The 17,992-nt window shown below is 40.1% G+C and overlaps 1 protein-coding gene across 8 annotated transcripts in view; it reads left to right on the top strand.

Moving 5' to 3' along the window:
* Positions 1-17,992, top strand: part of ANKRD17 (ankyrin repeat domain 17) — a 118,100-nt gene that overhangs the window by 28,107 nt on the left and 72,001 nt on the right. For all 8 annotated transcript variants that reach the window (XR_004000722.1, XR_004000723.1, XR_004000721.1 and 5 more), the window contains one exon: positions 17,060-17,213. Coding sequence is in view for 5 of the 8 variants with exons in the window: in XM_030565208.1 (XP_030421068.1) it covers positions 17,060-17,213 (154 nt within the window). In the remaining 3 variants the exon portion in view is untranslated. The remainder of the gene's footprint in view (positions 1-17,059; positions 17,214-17,992) is intronic.

Raw genomic sequence — 17,992 nt, 5'->3', positions numbered from 1 at the left:
ACAGCCTGACTTCTCGAGCTTGGCACACAGGTACTAGATTTACTGTGATGCCGTTCAGGGCTCATTTAGGGAGAGCAGTTGGAACACCAGAACTAAGAATGTTAGCAGCAAAAAGGGCTTAGGTGGGCGTGGTTAACCTGTCAATCAAGCTCCAGGCTAGCAGGTTCTTTTGTTACTGGAAGTACAGTATATTGTCTTATATTCAAATTGCCCATCCCAAACTAAAGCTTGCATTCTGCAGAAATTGGTTATTTTGGCAGACCCAGACACAGTTTGCTATGATTTTTCCTAATCACCATATAGCCCTATTTCAAGCCCTATAATAATTATGAAATCGTTCTCTCAGATTTGTTTTCTGTTATCCATAACTAGGGCCCTACCAAATTCATGGCCATGAAAAACATGTCACAGACTGTGAACTCCGGTGTCCCACTGTGAAGTCTGGTGTTTTGTGTGCTTTTACTCTATATTGTACAGGTTTCACAGGGGAGACCAGCATTTCTCAAATTGGGGTCCTGACCTAAAAGGAAGTTGCAGTGGGGGTCGCAAGGTTATTTTAGGGAAGGTATTGCCACTCTTACTTTTGCGCTGCCTTCAGAGTTGGGTGTTTGGAGAGCGGCAGCTGTTGGCTAGGCACCCTGCCAGCATCAGCTCAGAAGTAAGGGTGGCAATACCATATCACGCCACCCTTACTTCTGTGCTGCTGGTGGTGGTGGCTCTGCCTTCAGAGCTGGGCTCCTGGCCAGCAGATGCCGCTCTCTAGCTTCCCAGCTCTGAAGGCAGTGCCACCAGAAACAACACAGAAGTAAGGGTAGCAGTACCGTAACCTCCCCTACAATAACCTTGCAACCCCCCCCCCCCGCGCCTCCCGCCCCCCAAACACCTTGTTGAGTCAGGACACCTACAATTACAACTCTGAAATTTCAGATTTAAATGGCTGAAATCATGAAATTTACAATTTTGAAAATCCTATGACTGTGAAATTGACCAAAATGGACCGTGAATTTGGTAGGACCCTACTCATGACATTGATTTAAATTGCATATACCAGGTTTGTAAATCTATACTAATATAGGATTGGAGTGTAAGCATGTTAAATAAAACTTACTTCTCCTAAAAGCGTAGTCCACATTTTCATTCAAAGGGGTGATGGGAGACAGTTTGAGGGGAAAAAATTATCCTGCAAGGATTCAGCAGTTTCCTAAGAGTAAGATCATCCTGTTGGGCAGATGGGATCCTTCATTGTATTCTTTGTCTCCATAAATGTGAAGATGGGGCTGGGGAACTGTCTGCCTGCTTTAAGGAGTGTCTCACTAATTATCTATGTATTCGGACAAATATTTCTTAACTGCAAAAGTAACTAAAGCAAGAAAGCTTTACGTGTCGTGTATGGACAAGCGCATAATTCTCTCACACTAGCATAGGATATACTAAGCTTTTAGAATTTTTTGGATCATCCTGGTAAATTGATGCCAGAAGCTTGGCTTCATTTCATTGGTGCTGTTGTCTGTCTCAAGGAATAAGAGCTGCAGCGTGTCAGACTAGATGGGTGGTGTATTTGAGATGCAGAAACAATTGTTAGAATACAGCTATTTTTCCTCACAACTTGACCACCTGTGTATCTGTTTGTATCTTTTTCCTTATACACAGTGGAGAGGAGAGAGTCGTGTGCATACACACCAACACTTTCTTTTCATATTCAGTAGAAATGATGACACTGCAGTAATAATGCAGGTGTCCCTGCAACAGGACGACTGTTGGTGCCAGCCGTTGATGCAGTGTTATACCACTTCAGCATCACAGTCTGACCCTTCTGCTTTCCCCTTCTGTCAGCAGTGAGAAAAAATATACATTTTGAGTATATCAGTGAAATAAGATGAGTAATATGCAAAAAAAAACCCAAAAAACCCACAGCTCAAAACCCCACACTTGTTAAGAATTTTATACCAACTCAGTTCCTACTTGCCAGATCTTAGAAGTGTGTGAACAAGAAAATTTAGCCTGTCGTGTTTTAACAGAACAGGTGTGAATTGCAATCATACTTATTTTTCAGTTCTCATAAATTCCAAGTAACATGAAAACAAATATACCACTTTACTGTACATGAAATGATCAGCATTGCAGGACTTTTGTGGATGGTTCTGCAGTGGTGTTGCTGTTATGGTGCCAGCTGCTGTGCTAAGAAAAATGGATTGGACTGGGATAAAGAAGGATCCCTGTTATTGAACTATACTGCTCTGACCTTTAAAGAACTGTAAGACTGAAATAGGCCAGATTTTCTGCTGGTATAAATGCATGCTGCATGTTTCCACCAGCCAAGAATTTGGCCCTGTAACTTTTTATAGATTTTTTAAAATAATCAAGCTTGCATAACAAGAGTTCATCATCCTGTAGCTTTACAATAAACTTCACAAAAGTAGCAGCAATAGTTTTTGGCTCTGCCTGTACTATATAATTCTGAAGGTCACAAAGGTTTAAATGATATTTTTTATGGCCATTTTAATTTTTGCATCATGAATTTTTTTAAATGAAGGATTAGCTTTGTTATGAAGATGTATTTGAAAATTTAGATAATTTGTATTGAAGTTAACCATCTATTGTAAATTTCTAAAAATATTTAATCTAAGTTAAAACAAAGAGAGGATATGTACAAATTTAGATATTATGACTTCATTATAGGGAAAAATTAAACTGTGGCATTAGGTGTGTTCACATATATTTCAGAACATCATTAAACCGATCACTCAGTCTTGGTATTCAACAGTCCAAATAGTTTTATTCTTCAGAACATAAGAACAGAAGAATGGCCGTACCGGGTCAGACCAAAGGTCCATCTAGCCCAGTATCTGTCTACTGACAGTGTCCAATGCCAGGTGCCCCCGAGGGAGTGAAAGTAACAGGCAATGATCAAGTGATCTCTCTCCTGCCATCCATCTCCATCCTCTGATGAACAGAGGCTAGGGACACCATTCTTTACCGTTCCTGGCTAATAGCCATTTATGGACTTAGCCACCATGAATTTATCCAGTTCCCTTTTAAACATTGTTATAGTCCCAGCCTTCACAACCCCCTCAGGTAAGGAGTTCCACAAGTTGACTGTGCGCTGTGTGAAGATGTGAAGATTTAACTGTTTGCTGATGTGACCAGTTTGATATTAGAATGGTAAGAACTCTGGGTCTAATAACTTCAGAGGGTTACATCTATATTGAGATAGTGTAGATATGGAATTCCTCTTTGGCATGGAAAAAATAAGTGTCTCTGTGGAGTGAAATTCTTCTTCCCCCTTCACCAGCTTGATGGGTATCCGAAACATGAAAAAAAGTATAGTCCTGTGAATAATGAGCATACAGCTACATTTGAAATACTTAATGTCTCTTGATAAATTTTTTTTGCCTTTGTAATTAAAAGGTAGATATAGAGTGTGAAAGTTTTACTTAAAGTGGAAGTCCATTAAATTAATATATGCTATCATGGGATCATGCACCATAATGGGGACTAATAAGGTTTTAGTTAGGATAAAACATGGGCTTTGTTGTGCTAAAATATATTAAAATGAAATAGGACAGTGGTCCCCGAACTATGGGCTACGGAGAAATGTTCGGGGGAAAGGGATAGCCAGCTCCACTCCAGCTGCAACTTGGCTCCCAGGCCGTGGCTCCCAGGGGAGGGGGCCCACAGGTTCCATTATGGGTGAAGGAGCAGGGCGCAACGGGAAAAAGTTTGGGGACCACTGAAATAGGACTACACACAATGTTTGCCATAACAGGATCTTACTTTATATGGCTTGATAAGAAATTTATTTATCAAATAGGATTTGACAGCATGCTAATGGTATCCTAGAATTGACCTGTATTTTTATTGATTTACTTGAAATTATGCAGGCAAGTAGAACTAACTTATACTTATGAAATATATATTTGCATGAAATTTAATCATAAGGTAACTGAGTACTGATACATTTACCTTTGGATGATTATTGAATGGGATGATTTTTCCCTGAGATTCTTTGCCAGAATTATGTCAACTTTCACATTACATTGCTGTATTTTGATCTATGTTCTTCCATGAATCCCATGAGATAATAATTAGAATCATAGATTATTAGGGTTGGAAGGGACCTCCGAGATCATCTAGTCCAACCCCCTACTCAAAGCAGGACCAATTCCAAATCCCCAAATGGCCCCCTCAAGGATTGAGCTCACAACCCTGGGTTTAGCAGGCCAATGCTCAAACCACTGAGCTATCCCTCTCCCCACCTTTAAGTGTTAAATAGATATATAAATATTTCAAAATGCGGTTTTTTTTAATTAAAAGATTTCAGTGGATAGTCCTCCTGAATTTGGCTTTTATTTCTCACAAGCAGAAATTGCATTGTTTTATTCTTAGACAAATTTTTATATATTATGAAATAGTAGAAAGTAGAAAAATGTTCTGATTGTACATGAATACATTTAATCTGTATGAAGTCTGTGCTACTAATGAATAACTGCAAAATTAGGCTGTTAAAAAAATTGGAATCCTTGACTAGATACAATAATATAAAATACCAGTTTTTTTATTGTCTTTTTTAAATTTGTTATTTTACAATTATACTCTCTGTGAAATCGGGGACTTGCAACACCTGGTAAGAAGTTCTTGACAGTGACGTCCGGAGTAGGTCTGTTCAGTGTACTGACAAGATTTTGTAACTTGCCGGTCCTGCACGCTCAACCTAAGAGCTGGAGGTTAAAGTTCATTATCTCCTATTCATACATCATCCCTAATGAATTGTGCAGGTTCGATTCTGCTTTTGTTTATACCTGTGCAACTCCGTAGTCTTCTGCCGATGCTTTCAGTCCTGTGCAACTCTGGGCATAATTAGCAATATGCTAGGCAGGAACTTGCAGGTGTCATATTAGCATTGGTTTCAGCTTGCCCACGCATAAACCGGTCTACCCCTTTACCTGCTGTTCCATGTCCTGCTTCCCCTTAAAGATGATCCTGCAGTTGTGTGTTTCACGAGTCCTATAAATCTTCTCTGGCCAACTGTAGAGTGCAGGCTGTGAATAACTTGTGATCTTAAAAGAGAAATCAGAGACTAATAAGTGTACACTGTTGGATGATTTTCTTTCCGACAAAAAGGTTCTACAAACATTTTTGTTCCGAAAGTTTACATTTATTTTTGACATAAGTTCCCAGTGTGAGAAGGAGAATGGCCATGAGCTTTGTGCTTCAGAGGCCAGTTTCACTAGGTGAGTTACTTAGCTAGTATTTATCATAGTTAGTAACTTGCAATTTTGTTTCTAGATACAGCATAAATCCCGTTTGTGGTCTTTTCTTGATTACAGATTGACTAGTAACTTCTTCATACTGGAACTTTGAGAAGTTAAAACTTTAAGACACAAATGAAGAATTCTTAATTTTTGCTAAGAAACGTGAATCATTGCACTGTTGAACAATTTTGACATTACTTTGGAAAAACATGCAATGTCTTTAGCAACCTTTCTGAAAGGACACTGCTGTATTGCTTCCATTATTTGTTTCTAAACTGAAATAGCATATTCTTAAGGCCCTTTGTTTTCAGTTTTATTTTATTTAATTTTTCTCATAAATATTATCGGTGTGTTACTGTAAAACAAGCGAAAATTGATGCAAAAACTATTACTTTTTGTGTGTAAATATCGGAGTTTGTTTTGGTAGACAGAAGGACTGGGGGAAGTGTTCAGTAGATTAATGCTTTGATGAATGGAATTCAATGTGGTTTGCTGCAGAACAAAAACAGAACTCAAAACACAATGCCACCTCTGAGTTTAAGAAAACAATACATCTCTAATCCCCAAATAAAACTTTTCATTTGAATAAACAATTTAGTGTTGTAGACTTAGAACTCAGCCTATAAATATTTACATTTAGTAATTGGGCCACACCATTTGCAGAGCATACACTCCACTTCATCTTTTTCTCCTGTTTTTGTTTTTTTAAAACTTTTGAATACTTCCTTATGTTCTGTAACGTGTTCTGATACAGATTTTCATTTTCTTCCCATTTTAGTGTGTCAAATCTTTAACCCATTATCTGCTAACAGCTTGAAATGTGCATGTGGTGGGCGTCAGATTCATCAGTATGTTCAGATGTGCACACACTTCAGAGCTTGTGTGCATGCCTGTTTGTTATGTGTATCTTCTAGTCCAGCATTTCTCAAATGCGACCACCGTGGCCGCATGTGGCCACCAAGGGTTTTTCTTGTGGCCACAGCCTCCTGGGCTATGATTGGGGGGAGGGAGCAAAGCAGAAGCCCTTCCTCCGCCCTCTTGCTCCTGGGTGCACTGCCTTGGTGTTGATTGCTGGGGCTGCCAGCAGGGGTTGGGCCTGCCCCCCTCTGGAGACACCTGGGGCACAACGCTGGAGGAGCAGGCAGCCAGTGAGTTCCCCATCTTCGCATGAGCGTGGGGCTCAGACGTTGGGCTTCAGCCCAGGGGTGGTGAGGTTGCAGATTCTGGCCGCAGGGCTTCAGGCTCGTGTCATGTGGCTTCAGTCTCAGGCCATGGCTACACTGGCGCTTTACAGCGCTGCAACTTTTGCCCTCAGAGGTGTGAAAAAACACCCCCCTGAGCGCTGCAAGATACAGTGCTGTAAAGCCTCAGTGTAATCAGTGCCGCAGCACTGCGAGCTACACCCGTAAGGGATGTGGTTTACATGCAGCGCTGGGAGAGTGCTCCGACCACGGCAGCGCTTTGAAATGTCAAGTGTAGCCATACCCTCAGTCCCACCACTGCCTCTCCTGACCCTCCCCCACCTTCCAGGATTTAATTTGTCCCCAGTCTTGGCAGGGCTGAGTAAGTCTGCTGTGAATAGTGATACTTATATTAGCAGACTTACTAGGTAGCAATCAATAACTTACAGTGATTTGGACGTGTATACGTGCATATTTATTTGTTTTTCCTAAAACTAATTAAGTATTTTAGGAAGTAGTGTGAGAGCGGCATCAGCAAGAGTTGATGGCTGCACTCTGAGGCCATCAAATAAGTTGTCCTGTGAGCCCCTGTTTTAGACTAATACATAGCCTGATTTCAACAGGTAGCTTTGCATATACACACAGAGTAACATATTATCATCATACATATAGCTCACACGATGTATTATGTTTTCCTAATGAAACAAGTTTTTTTATATCTTTGAATGATAGAAAAGTAGGGTGAAAATAGGCAAAGAAAAAATACTTCTTGTAAAATGCAAGATTTTTTTTGGTTAAAAAGAGTTTCAAACTGAAAACAAGGGGGTGTCCATATTCTGTAGATACATATTGTAAAAAGTAAAGCATGAGTAAGTTAACTAGGCTTCATTTGATCTCTCAGCTATTTGCATTTGTCAAAGAGAGAACGATATCCGAAGTTCATAGTCTGATCACATTTTAATTCCCGCTAAGAGAGCTGTTTGCAACACTTTAAACAATTGCCACTAATTAAACAAACTGTCCCTTTCAGGCCAAAAATTCCTGTGCAGTCACCTCAAGGAAAGTACAGTAAATTTCATATTCTTTTTAAAGTCTTTAATTCAGCACTGTCTTGGTAGGTAGGTGTGGAAATTGCTTTTACAACTGGTTTTAAGATATATTTTAAAATATAAATAAGGATTTTTAAAAATATGAATGAGTCTCTGTGTAACTATTAGACAGATGGTAGTCGTCTGTTATCTGAATGCCACTTTTCTCATAGTAAACACTGCTTGAAGCACAGCTGGAAATTTGCACAGTATTGGTTTGTGTTGCACACATCAACACATAGCATAAGACAGTTGAGCAAGTTCATTAGCGATGTGCAGGTGAGAAATTGCTTTGGTTTCTGAATTACAACATTTTGCTGATGTACTATAAGAATGAGCTCTCTTTCTTCCCTGTTCCCCAGCTTTCAGATTGCATAACAAAATTTTGTAATACAAAGCAGAAATCTTGGTACTTCCAGTGAAATGGAGTCAGTACCCTGCTGATGATTGCTTAAAAGCTGTACCGTAACAACCAACTGACTAGTCTCGAAAGAATAGATATAAGGATTTGTGCTAGCAAAACCAATCACTGAGACGTGGAGACGTATGCAAATAACAGAGAATCTAGTTTGAGAAAACATTTTTCAGTTCTCTGCTTTATATAAAAATGATTTGTTTTTGTTTTCTTTACGCCTACTGTTTGCCATTGTAATTGCACTCCTGTGATGGAGAACTTTGCAAGACAGATGCATAAGGTAGTTCCATGGCTGCTCTGTGGATTGATGAGCAGAGCTATTTATGGAAACTGTGTTCTGATTACATAGATGTTACAGAAATTATTTATAATAGGCTTCTATGGATTTGGACGGTGGGGCTATATAATAGCAATGTCTGATAGTGGTGTTACTGTCATTGCTAACTTCAGAAATTATTCCTCAGTAAAAAGAGTGATAAATTAACTGATCTCAGTAATTTTTGTTTTTGTCACCCAACTTTGTTGTGGAACTAACTGTCATTGTGCATGACCCTATGTGGAGGCAAAACATAAAAACATTGCTCACTGAGTATATTAAACATTTCAGAAAAGAACAAAATTAAAATATAACCATATGTTAATTTACAGCACCCAAAATTATGCTAGCTGCTCAAAGTACAAAAAAGATTTGGTCCCTGCCTTAAGAACTCTTATCTAATTTCAGATATAATGCAATAAGAGTAGGAAGGAGGATGGGAGACGTTGTCTGATCATTTATATACTCATCGAAAGCACATGCACAGTGTAGTTACACTTCTTTAAATGTATGACACAGGTATAGTACTGCCAAATATAAAGGCTGATTAGGAGCTACTAGCGTGTTTTTTCCAGGCTGACTGACTTTTAGTTTTGGACAGCAGGTATGATCTAACTTCAGGGTTCAAATAGGGTATCTGTAATTTCAGATTCAGTGGGGTAGTATTATCTAATTTAATTTCTGGATGCCAGCTTAGCTGGTTTTGCAACCATTTGGGGCTTTGATTTTGGGAGCAATACTATTATTTCATCTGTAAAAACAACATTGTTTCCATAACAGTCATTCATTCCTCTTAATGATGGTGTTCTGGAACCAGCTGGAACAGTCTGGTGTACCCCTGCCACTGGTGCCCCTTTTCCTGTGGGGGCAAAAAACTGCTATTTTGTCTCAGCCATGGGGGTGGATTTTCTTTTTTCTCATAATGCTTCCAATTCTTTGGATATCCAGGCTGCCTTAGAGAGATCTAGACAAGAACACCCTAGATCTACTCCAGTCAATAAAGAGGTTAAAAACTCTTATTTATTGGGAAGGAAGCTCTTCTAGTCTTCAGTTCAGAGAAGCCAATTACCAAGCCCCGATGGCCAAGTATAATCACCTGAACTATTCTACATTCATGGACTTTGTTGACAAGCTTCTGCAAGAGGATAGAGACCAATTTCAGGCTCTCATTGAGGAAAGCAAGTTGGTTGCCAGGACCACTCTTCAATCAGCAGTGGATGCAGCAGATATATCTTGTATGACAAAGGCTACTGCCATTGTAATGTACCTTAAATCTTGGCTTCATGCTTCAAGGTTTCCCAGGGTGGTCTGTAACACTGTGGAGGACCTGCCCATCGATGAAACTCTCGTGCTTAACCAGAAGACAGATTAGCCTTTACATACTTCAGGGTCACTCTCTCTGATTTCTGGGGATATGTGCACTTGTCCTGAAGAGAAAGTTCTACATGATGTCATACAAGCCAAGACTGATGGCTCAACAGTTTTACCCCCCCGATCTTGTGAGCCACCCATAAAAGGCAGCAGGTTCATTTTCCCTGCACCTTCTGCAGAAACATCATCGTCCCAATCCCAGCCTCAATTGAAATGCTATTTTTGATGGGAGTTGGAGAGTGCAAACCAATTATGCCAACATTTACGGGTTCTCACATACCCTTTGGAGGTAATCTAACACTCTTCCCACACTAGGAATGCAAAAACAGACCAGTGGGTTCTAAATATCCATTCTGGCTATGCGATCGAATTTCCCTCGCTGCCCCCACCAAGCCCCCCCAAGAATTTTCGGGGCCATTCTCACAAAAAGATTCTCAAACGAGAAGTAGAATCCTCCTTGCAGCGAGCAATAATAGAATGGGTACCTCCTCATCACCAAGGAAAGGGGTTTTTACGCACCTTACTAGCATCCAGAAAGAAGGGTGGAGGGAGGCCATCCTCAGTCTCTGCTGTCTCAGCCGCTTTATTCGCAAGCAGAAATTTTGCGTGGTTACATTGGCATTTTATAATCCAATCCCTCGAAAAGGATTTGTGGTTTACAGCTCTCAGTATGAAGGACGTGTAAATGTCCAAGTGAAAATACCACACACTCAGATGCTTTCTCAGATTCAAAGTTGTGCCCTGACCATTTTCAATACAAAGTACTCCTTTTCGGCCTTGTTACCCCCAGGTTCTTTACCAAGGTCTCTTTGGTAGTAGCAGCCCATAGCAGATGTCTTGGCTTCACCTTTTTCCCCTGTCATAACTACTTGCTTCTCATTGCCAAGCCACGTCAAGATGCCTACAAATCAGCTTTGCCAATGCTCCAACTCGTGACTTCCCTAGGAAAGGGAAATTTGGAAAAGTCTGCCCTCCTTCCAGCACAGACTTTAGATTTCATCAGCATGTCCCTAAATTCAGTCACAGTGACGGTTTATCTGCTGAGGGACAGATTCCAAATAATGAACGGCCTCATAGATGAGGTCATGAGCAACCTTCGAACAGCAGTCAGAATTCCTTTCTCTCAGGGGACATAAGGAGTCATGTATTTATGTCATGCCATTGGCCAGACTCCATATTTGTTGCTTGCAAGCGTGGCTTCAGATAGTGTTCTCACCAAGCACAGTCCGTGCATACCATAATAACTGTGCCCACACCAAGGTAACCTCCTCTCTGTTATTAATGGAAAGATTCCCGTCAGATGTGCATGAGCGTGCCACTCCTTTTCCCCTCACCAGACAGGATGATTATTACAGAAGTGTTCCTTTTAGGCTGGGAGGCTCCCTCAGACAACTGCTCCACGCGGGGCACTTTAAATGTCCCGAGATCAGTGTGCATATCAACATTTTGGGATAGTGGGCAGCCTGGAAAGCTTAGAGAGGTTTTCTCTGATTCATTAAATGTCACTGTGTCCTCCTCATATTGTGTAATATGACGACCATATTTTAGGTCAACAAGCAAGGAGGAACAATATCTATTCTTCTGTGCACAGAAGCAGTCACCTTATGGAATTGGTGCACCAGCAATCAAATGACCCTGTTTGCTGTTTACCTTCCTGGGGATCAGAATATGTTGGTGGACTCCCTCAGCAGACACTTTATATTGAGCACAGCTGAGAGTTATGTGACTCTGTGATAGACAATACTTTTGCTATGTGGGGAACTCTCAAAAGGGGCCTTCTTGCTTCTCAGATGAACAGAAAGTGCAACATATACTGCTCCAGAAGGGCCCTAGATCTTTGCTCTCAGGTCTAGACCGCATGCCTGAACGTGAAAGCGCACAGTGAGAGGTGGTCACCGCTTGCCCTATCACCTTGGGTGCCTCACAATGCTTTGCTGTTGTGGCTTCCAAGCCGGGCCACTCACAACCAGCCTGCAGGTTACACCCTGAGTGTCTGTGTTCTAGACAGCCCTGGTTCAGCAGTTATGACCCCCAGCAGCCTGTCTACAGCCTCACAGCCCCTCTCTTGTTTCCACCAGCCTTGCTTACTACTTGCAGGGGGAACCCAGCGCACTCCCAGTCCTGAATTTTCCCAAAACCATGTGTTCTCCGATGTCCGTCCCTCTGCTGGACAATTCAGAGAAACATGACTCATTTGCTCCTTTTAAGGAGACAGACACAGTTTACCACAATAAGTGGAGCTGACATTCACATTAGCATGATTACAGGACTGTTGGTTTAGATTAATAGTAAAACGAGTTTAACAACAAAAGAAGATAGGATTTTAAATGAGTTAAGTATAAGAGAGAGAGTTTAGAAGGGTTACAAGCAAATAAAAGTGAACATACACATCTAAAAGTCTAAAGTTTAATTTAGCAAGTTTTGGTTCAAAGCTTCCAGCAAGATAGTCACTAAAGGTATGTCTTCACTAGCAACATTAAAGCGCTGCCATGGCGGTGCTTTAACGTGCCTGTGTAGTTGCGGCACCAGCGCTGGGAGAGAGCTCTCCCAGTGCTGTAAAAAACCCACCCCCACGAGGGGAGTAGCTACCAGCGCTGGTGCACTGTCTACACTGCCACTTTCCAGTGCTGAAATTTGAAGCACTCGGGGTTGTTTTTTCACACCCCTAAGCGGTAAAGTGGCAGGGTATACAAGGCCTAACTCTCTCCTTGGTCTTGATCTTTCCAAATGGTTCTTGTGCCTTTGTCTTCTTAGATGAAAGAAAACTTGCCTATCTCTGCAAGGTTCTCTGCCTCTTTCTTTTATAATCCATTGGAACTTTGAAGTGGGAGCATACCTGTCAAAGTAAAGTTTATTCAAACATTGAGGAAGGTGACATCGGAATTGGTCAAGGAGGCTCCATGCTCTCCCCCCCCCCATTTGTGTTTGCTGAAATGCAAATTGTTCTGTTCCCTGCCATTTCCACCCTTTCTATCATGATGATCCGGCTTACTATTTATATGGCAAATGAGGTAAACACATATTCCTTTGTTTAGGATAGACATGTTTAACAGCTTGTGCCTGGACAGGACTGTTTGTTTTGAGCACGTGCCAATAACATCATACAGGGGGAATTTATGACTTTGCATATAATATTGCTACATATATTTCACCATGGTATTATTGACCAGCAAGTTATTAGTTTTCGAGTGATACCTCACAAGGCATATTTTATAGAAAGATTACTACAGTAGTGTTTAGGGAGTGAACACAAGGGTGCTTTGGGTCACAGTGACGCTCTCTTTTTTTCCATGGTCGTATCCGAACTATCCCTTCCCACTCCTACCTGGGGTCTTACAGAAAATTCATCAAGACAAGGCACAAGACTTCCTCATTGCCCCCAACAAGCCCAGACAACATTGGTTCCCATGTCATCTTGGTTGCCAATCAACATTCAGTCCTTTTCCAATCTCCTGACCCAGGGGAAAGGTAGAATCAAGCATCCCAAGCACTCCCTCAGAGGGCTTGGGTTTTGGATCGGTGTCAAATCTACAACATGCTTGTTTTGAAGCTCTCTGAAGTCTGCAAAGCTTTCTTTCTAATGCAGAAAAGATTCCACTAGAAAATTCCAGGCAGCCAAGTGGAAGAGTTTCTCTATCTGGATACAACAGAAGCTTACATCCCCAGAGGCTGTGGCTATTGCCTTATTCTGGACTATCTTCTTTCCCTCGAAACAACAGCAAGTCTTCCCATCAACTCTTTATGGATCCACCTGGCATCTATCCATCCATTGTAACTTAATTCTCGCTCGCTCACTGATTGCCAGATTCTGTAAGAGTCAAATCAGAACCTTTCCACCAGTAAGGAAGTCCACTCTCCAATGGGATTTAAACTGTTCTTCTGGTGCTCACTAAGCCTCCCATCGAAACACTAACTACATGTTCCATGTGTCTCCTATCTGTGCATTCCTGATCACAGTGATTTCAGCAGGAGAGTCGGTGAGCTTGGAGCACTGGTGATGGACCCTCCTTATGTTGTTTTATATAGAAGCAAAGTTTTGTATTTACGTCCAAAGTTCACCCCAGAGTAGTTTTAGCATTTCACCTGAACCAGTCAATTCTCTTACCTGTGTTCCCCCTCCATCCACAAAATCCCTCGCATCCGAAAAAGAGAGGACACTTCATTCCCTCTATGCAATGAGCCCTGTCCTTTTACCTGCAAAGAACAAAAGCAATCAGAAGATCTCCCAATTTATTGCCATAGCTGATAGTGTGTGAGGTCAAGCTGTTTCCTCTCATAGGATCTCGATCTTACTCTTACTGTATCTTACTCTTTTATAAGCGGCCTAATTTTCCTCCCCATCCTGGGGTGAGAGCTCATTCTACAAGTGCACAAGTGGTGTCAATGGCATCGCTTCAAGAAATAAGTTTTCTTGACATTTGCAGAGCACCTATGTGGAGTTCCATCCACGCGTTTGTGAGACATGCTTTAGTTTAAGCCAGTTATCCCCCATTCTGTATTAGAACATTTGATTTTTCTTCCCTAAGCACCCAACATTTGTCTATGCTGAGTTTCATTTTGTTGTCTATCGCTCAGTTTTCCCAATTTATCAAAATCCCTCTGACTTTTTGGAGGATACAGCTAAGTATTTGCAAACCCTCTCCTGCCCAAGCTTTGTGTCATCTGGACATTTGATCAGCGTGTTCTCTCTTTCTACATCCAGGTCCATTAATAAAGATGCTAAATAATACATCCCAATTCAGTTGTTTACAATAAAAGAGTTAAAGTAGCTCTTGGACCACACACCATTGGTTAAAGGGCATTCATTCTTTTAGACCAGGAAGTACAGCAGTGGAGGAGTTGTTGGGAAGTAGAAATGAGGATCACACCGGGGGAACCTCACTTCCTGAAAACCAATAGGAAGCTAACAGAAATTTATACACATGTTTTATGAGTGATTTATAACAGAGCAATAGATCTATATGAAATTATTTGTGCAAGATATGTCACTTTCCCTGGAGTATTTGGCCTTTATATTTTGTAAAGAAAATTAAAGGTATGGAAACCTGCAACCATGTGAGGGTATAACACAAGTTATTAATAAATTAGAGTTTAGTTTAGTTTATGCCGTAACTACTTGTAACTTCTCTGTTAGAGCCATCTCCATTATTTTGTTTAAAGAATCTGTATAACCTATCTTTAAAAAATGTCAATATTGGACTATTTCCAGCCTATTTGATGGGAGCAGACAGAGGTTTTTTTAAACCTTCAGACTAGCCTCAATTTTTATGTGCTGGGCATAAAAATAGCTTTGATGAAATGATGATCTAAATTTAATCAGAAGGGAGGGAGGGAGGAATAGGCACCTAATGTCAAACTTTTAAATTTCAGAACATTTAAAACTTCAAAGTTTTTCTACCCAAATAGCTCTTTCCTCTACAAAACGTAACTGAGACACAGCATCCTGTTAGTCAGCATGGTATTTTTCACACTTGTGTCAACAAATCAAAGTATAGTCCAGATGTTCCAGTGCAGTGGACGTTTTTGGTTTTTAGAGCTGTGTTTCATTTGACTTTTGTAATCAGAAATCCATAACACATTCATTAAAGGCTGAAAATATAATGTGCATGGTCTGGACAGAGACTAAGATGATATTTATACCCCATTTGTCTTGGGTAAATGTAGTAGGCAGTACCTATGAGAGACATATGTATTTATATGCATCTTCATAAGACTAAGCTTTAAGGTAACAATCTTTTTAGTTTCAGTTCTGCATTACATTCAATTCAGTGAATTACTTTGATCAGCAGCCACAAAGATACATTTTTAGGGACCATCTTTTTGTTCTGTGTTCTGAATAGTGTTCCTAGGCACTACAGTAGTTAGTTAGTATCTGTTTCAGTGATGTTTGTTTAAAAGGGCATACATCTATTTTACTACTCCTAAACCAGTCTCCGGGGCCCACTTTTGTAAATATGATAAAAGTTAGTGCAAGTGTAAAACAGTGTAAAACAGATTGTAGTGTCCCATCTTTCAGAATGCAGATATGTCCTGTGTAATGCATCTTATCAAAAAAAAATCCCAGTTGAGATCTGTCCAAGCAATTTCCTAATATCATTATAGTATTCATTGACCCTATAATCAAACAAGAGGGAAACAATGACTGAAAGTCAGAATAGTTTTTTAGTATATACATTAACAGAACTCTTACAGTAATTTTAGAGGAAAAGTATGCTCACTTTGTACTTAAGTTTTTCCTCTGTAATCTGTTAAAATGGTTGCCAAAATTACGGTTTTTAATGAGGGGGGGAACAATTGAACTGGATTGATTAGTGAAAATTAGGTGTTTTAGTTCAGTGTGTATTGAAAAGAGCAGAAATCTGGATACAAAATATTTATTTTGACTATTCAGCGGTGTTATTCAAAACCTTTCAGCCCATCAGTGAAACCCATCAATAAAACAGTAGGATTTGTGCAGGTAGTCCACTCATGCTAAATAAGCTCTGCTGTATTTAGTAGAACCATCAGCAATTAAATGGTAATGCTGGCTCTCCAGTGATCATAATAAGGCTTCAGAATTCTCACTCCAGTGAGATAAATAATGAAGCTCACACTTAATACAATTGTCTGGCACGTATGGACAACCGTTTGATTTACATTATGAGGGCTACCATTGCAGTCCAAAGAGGTAGACATCTCCGGTCTGTTTTTTTCCTCCCTAGAGGTTTTGAACACCTATGCTTCTCATAGAAGGAAGTGCTCAGTACCTCTGAAAACCAGACCACTTTTAAAAGTCATATTCCATTCTGTGTAACCACAAAATCTGGAGAAGACCTTACAACCCTTGAATTTGTGGGTTTTTGTTGATGTTGGTTTTTGTTTTAATATCTCCATATTCTTATCTGGATATTAATCTTATTCTATTAATTTGTTGCACTGTGTAGCATACAGAACATTTATGTTTTATATAGCTTTCCGATATCTCAGAAATATACAATAAATTCTGTGGGAATTCATGACTAATACTAGTGGTAGTTCTGAGGAGGTAAAATCTAATCTAAATTGTTACTTGATGTTTTTATGTCCATGTAAACTTCTCCAGTATTTATACTTCAGTTCACAACTTCTAATGCTAATTAAGACTTAAACCTAAAACAATTGAAAGTAAAGCGGCTACCAATTGCAGAGCAATGTTTAGAGTTTTTAATTTATGAAATATATGATGTAGAATTTTGAGAAGTGTTCAGGATTGGCCTAATTTTCCTTCCATTAAAGGAAAACTCCTAGTAACCTCAGAGGGAACAGAATTATGCCAGCACAAGTGCTTCTGAAAATCTGATTTGTTAAGAGAAAATCACTGCGCCTTTTGATTAAAAAAAAAAAGCATGAATGGACTTTAAAATTAGAGTTAAGGATAGGAGTTTTATTAAGGCTAATATGTTCTTTTTTCTTTCCAGGTGGAGTCATTCATTTTGGATCAGGATGATTTGGAAAATCCAATGTTGGAGACTGCCTCCAAATTGCTTTTGTCTAGTACTGCTGATGGTGCTGACTTGAGGACAGTAGACCCAGAAACCCAAGCTAGATTAGAAGCATTACTTGAAGCTGCAGGTAAGTACTCACGTCTCTTAAGGGCTCAGTCCTGCCACCTTTATTCCTGAGACATAATGGGGCAGCTTGTCTAAGTGTGGCAGTCTTGGGGCCTAATGCAGTGTGAACTTTCAGTGGTGTGAAAATTATTTTGCAGGGGGGATGGGCCTAATTAAAATACATACTTTTCCAAAAGCATGGAAAAAAATGTCCTGATATCCAGAACTCCACCTTATTTTATTTGTAATATCATATGAATATGATATTAGTAAAGCTCAATTAATTTCCCCACCTCCCATTTCTTAATTATTCCCAATGTGCAAAGCCACACTTCAGACTGAGAGTGAGTGAAAGTACTCTGTCTGAACTATAGAGCTTGCGTTTTATTTTTGTTTCTGTAGTTGCGCTGGTTAAGACTCCTCCTTTCTAGGTCTTCAACTATATGAGCTTTATTTTTTTTTTTAATGGAAAAGATGGCTACCCTCTTAGCTCTCACTGTGAAGTAAATAGAAATCAGTGGGCACCATTTATCAGCCTCTTGTTTTCTGTAAGGAAGCTCTCCTGTAGTAGAGTAGCCTCCAGTTCAGTTTTTCCTTATTTTTATTTATTTTTGAATTCCTTACAAAAATTACATTGCAAACTTTAATAAACAGAATAGTCATACCCAAAAGCTTAACGAATCTTCTTGCAAAGTTGGTGTTAAGCTTAACCTCTTAATGGTGTTGGTTCATTGTGCCATCAGGATCCAGGCAGTGGGTCCCCACTGGTGGAAAATTTCCCTAGAACAGTGAGGCAACTTC

Source organism: Gopherus evgoodei, chromosome 5, assembly GCF_007399415.2.
Source record: "Gopherus evgoodei ecotype Sinaloan lineage chromosome 5, rGopEvg1_v1.p, whole genome shotgun sequence".
Taxonomy (NCBI): Eukaryota; Metazoa; Chordata; order Testudines; family Testudinidae; genus Gopherus; species Gopherus evgoodei.
This window is presented reverse-complemented; position numbering and strand designations above follow the sequence as displayed.